An 8,624-nucleotide genomic window follows, 5' to 3' on the forward strand; every position below is an offset into this window, starting at 1 on the left:
GCTGTGAATTCGGACTTATGATGACGTGTTTTGAACTAAACTCTTTTGAAAACCTTTATGTGAGTTGACGTTTGTTTATCAGGTTCACTAATAGTATGTATGGGGTATGATGATGCAATTTCTTATAACTTAAGTTTTGACATTTATTCTCGTAATATAAACAAACTACTGAGTTAATTTTTTTAGTTTGTTATAGAGTTGTTTTTTATTAAAGATAGTTTATTGAGATAGATTAACAATATTATAATGCTATTAGCTGTTAAAAATTATTTATTTATAAAATAAGTTTAACTTTATTTTTAACATTCTGTTAAGTTAACAATATTTTTATAAAAAGTTTTTTTTAAATAGACAATTTATGTTTCAATCCATTTTGACAAGTATCATAAAAAGGAAATAACTAGGATATTTTACTGTTTGTCAGTTCAGACCCTTCAATTAATTTTTGAATAACTTGAACTTTATTACAATATCAGCAAAAATTATGACATTTTCAAAAGTCTTAATTAGTTACTACAAACCATCTGTTTTATTAGTTGAAAATTGAAATTTACCGTAAAATATTACAACTCACTTTATTGTTCTTATTATTATTATATCAAGGTTTTATATATAAGTAAATGATAAAAATTTTAGGAAGTCAAAGTGCAAAATAAATAGTAGTGTTAAGATATTGAAAAAAAAAAAAGCAAATGAATTACTATTTTTATTGAGGTTATTTTTAAAGTAATTAAAAATCTAAACATTCTACTTTTTTAACAGCTTTAAAAATTTAGATCAGATAAAATAACTAATAATTGTTTAGATAAGTTCTTCCAGTTTCACTCTTGTTACTGGATCTGGATTTAGCATGCGAACAATCAATTCAAACAAATCCTTTTCTCCAGCGTCGTTCTTATCAAAATAAGACTCTATCTTCTTAACTTCGCCTTTTATGTATACAAACTCTGGCTCTTTCAAAAAATCTATTTCATTTTCATCCTTTGACAACTTTTGACCAACCTTCTTCTTTTTATCATCTTCGGTCAATTTCAAGTTTATCCTCTTGATTTCATGTTGAGTAAATGGACCAATCATCAAGTGGATCATCCTGAAAAGTTCCTGAACAGTATCCACCTTGAAAAGTAATTTTCCTGTAAAAAGTTCGAACAAAGTGCAGCCGATCGACCAAACATCGCATGGATACCCGATCTGTTGAAATAATACTAATGTTAAGTTTATAAATCCTAGTTTAATTACGAGGCAAAACATACAAGTACTTTGTTTATAAGATTACACTTCTTTTGAAGATAATGGCTTACTCTTTTAAAGATATTTATTTATAATAAGTTGCTTGTTTAAGTAAAGTAGTTTACTTACTGAGTAATCTACTTAAACAACCTTGTGGCCCATTATGACGTCAGGAGCGCGGTACTGAAGTGTTGTTATGACGTCAAAGTTGAATTCTTCCTCCCAGTACACAGAGCCAAGGTCGCACAATTTGATGTCAGGCTTCATGTAAAAATCATTTTTCCACTGGTGGTAGTAATACCTGTTTAACAAAAATGTAAATAAACTACATATTATTTAATCATTAACATTTGAATATTAATAAATATCTGTATAGTTTAAAATAGAATAACAAATATTTCTTTAGTAAGACGTATAATGGCATTGAAATTTGAGTTAAATTACAAACGATATTAATTAAAACTGCTTAAAGCACGTTTTTTAATAAAATTATACTGTTCATTTAGACCTCAAGTTAAACGAACTATGAGTTACCCCATAATCGAGTATCACAAAATATACTTGAAATTTAAGTTAAATTACAAACGATATTAATTAAAACTGCTTAAAGCACGTTTTTTAATAAAATTATACTGTTCATTATAAATATAAAGTTTAAATTAGACCTTAAATTAAACGAACTATGAGTTACCCCATAATTGAGTATCACAAAATATACTTGAAATTTAAGTTAAATGACAAACGATATTAATTAAAACTGCTTAAAGCACGTTTTTTAATAAAAATATATTATTCATTAAAAATATAAAGTTTCATTTAGACCTCAAGTTAAACGAACTATGAGTTACCCCATAATTGAGTATCACAAAATATACTTGAAATTTAAGTTAAATGACAAACGATATTAATTAAAACTGCTTAAAGCACGTTTTTTAATAAAAATATATTATTCATTAAAAATATAAAGTTTCATTTAGACCTCAAGTTAAACGAACTATGAGTTACCCCATAACCGAGTATCACAAAATATACTTGAAATTTAAATTAAATTACAAACGAGATTAAATCAAACTGCTTAAAGCACGTTTTTTAATAAAAATATACTATTCATTACAAATATAAAGTTTCATTTAGACCTCAAATTAAACGAACTATGAGTTACCCCATAATCGAGTATCACAAAATATACTTAAAATTTAAGTTAAATTACAAACGATATTAATTAAAACTGCTTAAAGCACGTTTTTTAATAAAATTATACTGTTCATTATAAATATAAAGTTTCATTTAGACCTCAAGTTAAACGAACTATGAGTTACCCCATAATCGAGTATCACAAAATATACTTGAAATTTAAGTTAAATTACAAACGATATTAATTAAAACTGCTTAAAGCACGTTTTTTAATAAAATTATACTGTTCATTATAAATATAAAGTTTCATTTAGACCTCAAGTTAAACGAACTATGAGTTACCCCATAATCGAGTATCACAAAATATACTTGAAATTTAAGTTAAATTACAAACGAGATTAATTAAAACTGCTTAAAGCACGTTTTTTAATAAAATACAAATAGAGACCTTATAAGACCAACCAAGCACCTTCTACGACAAATATCGCTCCTACAAAGTACTTGGCTAGTACTGATTTAACTGCTTCTAGAAAAAATAGTACTTCCATCGTTTTTGGTCCTACACGTGGTTATGATCCACCTGGTTCGAGATTTCTCGGAAGTCACCTTCAAAAAGAACCCACACCAGTAATTACAACTTGCTTATGCTCGATTTCAATCGCGTAAACTCCACATTAAGCAGGGTCATAAGAAATCAGCAGTCAGATCACACGCTGTTGGAAGAACTTAACAGCAAATAGACCGTAACCTCAAAACGTATGAAAGTCGCTTTGATTCGCTTGATCAAAGTGCAGCTGATAATCAAAACCGTTTTGATAACATTGTCAAGCGCTTTGACTATTTTGATAAACTTCATGATGATGCAAAAGGCGAAAGAAGGCAAAGGTGCGCAACCATTGCAAGTGTGTTACAAGTCGTTTTTCTAATTGCAATAATTGTGTTATTGTCTGTACAGTTGTACTACATTAATCAGCTCTTCTCAAGTTTCTCTGAATAACTTTTATAAATTAATTTCAGACTTCAGACTTGTGATCACCTTCTTTTTCAGTGTCACTTTTATCAGATCTTTTTTTTTATACTCTTTTGATTTATTGTCAATTTTTACCGCCTTAGCTGTTAATTCAGTTATTCGTTTTTAATAAATATTTATAAAATTAACTTTGTTATATTATTTATTATAATTAGTTTAAAAGATAAATAGTATCAGCATTATATATACTAACTATAAAACAAGAAAATAGTTCACAAAAAAAATAGAAATGAAGAAAAGTAACCTACCTTTTAGGAGCTGTAACATAGATGCTAATTAAAGTAAAAATTCTTAGTTATTGAAAATAGTTAAACTAAAAAAATAAGATTAAAAAAGTCAACGAAATTTTGTTAGTTAAAAAGTTTTGCAGTGCGGACTCGAACTCGGGTCTCTGGATTGGAAGGCACCGGTGGTGACCTCTCCGCCATGATTCCACTTGGATACTATTACATTTTCGAGTATACATAACAAAATTATTTTCATAATCGATGTTTTGGCAACTATCAATGAAACTCGAACCCAAAATATTTTATTGGAATAAGCACAATGGAGTTAATTTGAAGCTGTATCAAAAAGTAGTGTATAAATACAACATTAAACAATTTTTGATGATTTTTATACCTTTCAAAGACAGTTCACTTGTTAACACACTATTGCACAGTCAGTTAGTTTTACTATTAATCTAATCGCAACCCTTACCGTTGGTCAGTAATTTTTTTTCTTAACATATTCAAAGAAAGCTTTTTGGTATCATTGCTCATTTTCCGAAAAAAAAAACTGGAAAACTTACAAAAAGTCATAAAAATAACATAAAATCAAAAATTCCTCAACAAAACTTCATTTGAGTCGTTTCAAAATGTTCACAATCTGTTTGTGTGTAGCCACATTTAAAATAAATCAGCTTAAAACTCCAAGGTCGCTTTTTTTTGATCCCATTTTGCATTGGCGTGGAAATTAGAAAATCGGTTTGAGGTAAGGTGAAAGTTTCTTCAAATCATTTAAGTCAACACAGAAAAATTAACACCAAAGCATAACTTTTTTAACAACTTTTCTAACCATATTTTAGTTCTTTGTGTTTGTTTTTAATGAAATTAGAACTATTCTATTCAATTTATGTTTTTTGAACTAAGTTTATTCTATTCGTTGATATTTGTAAATACCTTCTGTTACGGAATTATTGTTTTGAAAACGGAATACTTTTGTACATAGTAAAGTTAAAGAATAATTTAAGATGCTGACTAATTAAACCTAAAATATTGATAAAATTTTATCAATAAAACTGGTTACCACCGGTCTCGATCTCGCGACCTTCTGCTCACGCATAAGGTCGGCGATCGCTGAACCACACAACCACTTGCTTGTTGACTTCAATGCTGGTATATAAAGTTTAAAAACTTTAGATTTATATAAGTTCATTTAGTACTTATTAGTTTACCTTTCTGTAAATTGCTATTATTTTTTATTTGAAACATATTTACAAAGATAAGACTGTTTTTTTTTACACATAACGTTTACGTGAATTTTAATACTTGAAAGTTTTCCATTCAAAAGCTGCATAAGCAGAGCAAGTGTACTTATTAAAGGCAGTTTAGATTTTTGTTGCTTAAATCTAATTTAAAAGAACAAAACTGATTAAATGCTTTGATAATAAGAAAAATTCAGCAAAACTTTTTTTTGTACATTTAAAGTATTAAAACTTTATAAATTAAACAAACTTATCCAGCTTTAATTAGCTATTATGGCAAAACAGATGCAAATATAACCTAACAGTTTATATATTATCGAAAATCAGAACTAAAGCAAAGGAGATATATTTCAAAATTAAAATCAACATTATAACAGTATTTATATCACAAAGCAAAGTTTTAGAAACATCACAAGCATTTACGTTGTCGTTTTTATATTTTGTTGAACCAGCCAGTAATGAAAATTATATGGGTATGAATAAAATGTGGTAGAATATCTAAATTTTTAAATCATCAATGCCAGGAATTCTAATTTACCTGCCTGGACTTTTATGTCAAATAAATTCACGTGGTTGCTTATAATAATGATAAATTTAAGATTATTGATTGTAATGTCTAATTAAGCAGAAGTATAATAAAGAATGTAAGGCTGAACTACATTAATCCCAGGCGTTTCTACAGTTAAAAGACCAAGTTTACCCTTCATTTTACATAGACGAAATGATTTGATTTTTTAAAATAATGAAAGGTGTTAAGGTTAACCGAGAAAAAAAAGATACTTTAAAAAACTTAAACTTAGTAGATGTACTTCAAAACATAGGTAAAAAGGATATTAATGTCTTTCAAACTAATTAACAGCAAATTTATGCTTAGATATAAGACATTAGAAAGCATTGTATATGATACACATAAAAAACCCTGTAGACCAAAACCTTGGCTTAGATGGCACTAAATAATTGTTATTAAAATATAACTAAAAATAAAAACTTAAAATTATAATGGTACTTAGTCGGTGTAACGGTATTTGATTTATTTATCAAAAGTACAGAGCTGGTACCTACCATTGTTTATTTATTTTAACACATACGGTGGTAAATAAAGTTACATATAATGGTTAAATCTAATAGAGACCTTTAAACTCATAAAGGCTCTAAATGGAATTTTATTTGAACTGTAATTATTACTTAAAAGAAACAGTTTAATGTTTTAAATTTATAGCTAAATACATATGTTGTTTGTGATATAAAACTAGAAACGATCATGTAAATCATATAAAAATTAGATTCATTTATATACAGCAGTAAAATATTTAAGAGCTAATTGCCATATATATTTGTATCTGTTAGTTTAATTAAGATGCACATTATCCAATACATGGACATATAGTTAGTGTTATTCATTACTATATAAGTTGCTTTATTCAACTTAAAAATATAGAGCAATTAAATAATTTATAAAACATACCATACACATACAACTAAAGTGTAAGTGAAATTTATGCTAAACTAAGTTTAAACTGTATAAGACTACAAAGTGATGACGTAATAATAGTAAAAAGGTAAAAATGAAAAATATCACATAATTACTTGAAAAATCGTGGACAAAAACAGTCTGATTTATTAGAGTCTAATTTAAAAAATGCCTAAACTGTTTTATACAAGTTAAGACGTAAATACTTACTTGTGTAAATGGAAAACTTTAGCGTAGATTTTCCAAAATTTAAGTTGTTGTGGAGTGACAACGATACTAATTAAAACGAGAAGTTAATGTACTCACTTACTTTGTATAGTTTATCAAGTAACCAACAAAAGATGTTATCAGACCTGCTGATCAACAAAGTAATAATAAATATAATGAAAACAGTGGTCCAACTTGAAATAGACATATACCAAATGTTAAATGTAATATAAATTAATTCAATGTACCTACTACAGAATGTTACTTAACATATAAGTTTTAGTAGATAATTATAAATGCCATAACAACTAAACAAATGATTAGCTTTGATGTATTACAAACTTGCCATAACTAACTTTCAATTGACCTTTATACACAAACAAACATATTTAATACATACTAGGTATTTAATACTGTGTAACAATGTAATTAGTTAAATGACGACAATAAAATGATCCTGATAAATAAAATTACAAAGTAAGTTGAAGTGTTTATTATAGAATAATACCAGGCTGTCTACTACAAATCTGTAGCGTTTGTAGTACGACACCAAAGATACATACTATAAAACATAAAACTTTACTTGTAATTTATATATGTTAATATTGAGTTTAAAAGAAAAATAACATACCAAAAAATTGTGCGTAACTACTCGTACATCAAACAAAAAACTAATTAGGTGCCGACCAGCATAAGGACGCGGCCTAAAGGACGGCTTTCGTTATTTGTGCAAAAGTCCCGGGAGCAAGAGCTGCTCCGATAGGAGCAGCTCGCAGCGGAAGGGACTTATGCACAAATAACGAAAGCTGTCCGCTACCACTTTAACTCAAAACCGAACTACTTCTTAGAGCTCAGTACCACACTTTTATCTGGTTTGGCTGTCAGGCTTACTAACTGGGCTCCAAGCGTAATTAGGTTTTCAAGAAAAAATGGTTGGGAGTAAAAGTGAAAAATTTTTCGCCGGCGGAGCCGGCGAAATGACTAAAAAATGATTTTTTAAATAATCTACCCAAAAATTTTCCAAAAAAGTTTTGATTTGGGGAAATCCCCATTTTGAAAAAAACTTGTGCGGCTTGGCTTAAAAATTAAGTGACTACCTTATAGCGTACTCCTTAAACATAACCCTAACTTACTACCATATAGTTGTTAACTAAAAAATGAATGTCTTTTTAGGTGGTTGTAGTAGGATTAATCTTAATTTGGAATATTATTAATTTTTCGAAGGTGTTATCATTGTAATAATAAATACCTATAACCATAAAATTCGTGTGAGACATGTTAAATAGTCTTTTCTTTTTGGAATGTTTGTTGTGACACAGTCTAATAACAGTATCCAAAACTTATAACTTAAATTTGAGTACTGCTAACTTAAACATTTTGATTTGATGTTATGTTAACACAATATCAATCGAAAACTTTAATAAAATAAATGCTTACTGTTCTTATTAGGCTGATTTACAACAAATATTCAAAAAAAAAAAGCCATTTTCACATGTCATTCTATAAAGCCACTGCAAATCATACTTGATCTAGTCAGATAAGAGTCTGGCTTTTGTCAGCTAGTAACAGTTGCTTATAATAACTCTATAAAACATTAAATGGTTATCAAAGATTTGCTAGCTTTTAAATACACTTCATAAACACTACAAGTAACAAACAACCAGACTCTTATCTAATTTAGTTATATTAGCATTATCAATTATTACACTATGCTACATAATTCTAAAATATTTATCAGGAAAAACAGTGGTTAATCATTTCTTGTTATGTTTTGAACAGTTCAGAGACATAGACATGCTTGTATATTTTTTCAAAGACTAACTATTACTAAATGTTCAAATACTCTTTGATAAGAATTTCTATGGTGACACTGTCTAATAGTATATCATAAGTTTTTGTTCTACATCATCAAACAGCATTTGTATAATGAAACCAACAAAATAATATTTGATTTAATGCTACACATAGTATCAAGCTGAAGATTAAACAAATACTTGTTTTATAATATCACTATTAAAATTCCAAACAAAGACTATTTTTGAGTACTATTAATACTCCAAAAATTAAGTTTAACACATCAGTACAAC

The 8,624-nt window shown here is 27.7% G+C and overlaps 1 protein-coding gene across 1 annotated transcript; it reads right to left on the reverse strand.

The window, feature by feature from the left end:
• Window positions 1-801: 801 nt before the first annotated feature.
• Window positions 802-2,912, reverse strand: LOC145847309 (dual specificity protein kinase CLK4-like). Its single transcript, XM_082953562.1, has 3 exons — window positions 2,827-2,912; window positions 1,381-1,531; window positions 802-1,191 (listed from the first exon to the last, which is right to left on the reverse strand). Exons 1-3 carry the CDS (start codon window positions 2,910-2,912, stop codon window positions 802-804), a joined length of 627 nt encoding a protein of 208 aa, XP_082809688.1.
• Between the last annotated feature and the right edge of the window lie 5,712 nt (window positions 2,913-8,624).

The sequence above is a fragment of the Thalia democratica genome, unplaced genomic scaffold (assembly GCF_965202585.1).
Source record: "Thalia democratica unplaced genomic scaffold, ktThaDemo2.hap1.1 HAP1_SCAFFOLD_877, whole genome shotgun sequence".
Classification (NCBI taxonomy): domain Eukaryota; kingdom Metazoa; phylum Chordata; class Thaliacea; order Salpida; family Salpidae; genus Thalia; species Thalia democratica.

Bases quoted from the DNA above. Each gene is read 5' to 3' on its own strand.
- LOC145847309 (XM_082953562.1), bottom strand. From the start codon at position 2,912: ATGGAAGTACTATTTTTTCTAGAAGCAGTTAAATCAGTACTAGCCAAG. The intron at 1,532-2,826 runs GTTGGTCTTATA...TTTGTTAAACAG, and splicing joins TTTGTCGTAGAAGGTGCTTG to GTATTACTACCACCAGTGGA. The intron at 1,192-1,380 runs GTTGTTTAAGTA...TTATTTCAACAG, and splicing joins ACGTCATAATGGGCCACAAG to ATCGGGTATCCATGCGATGT.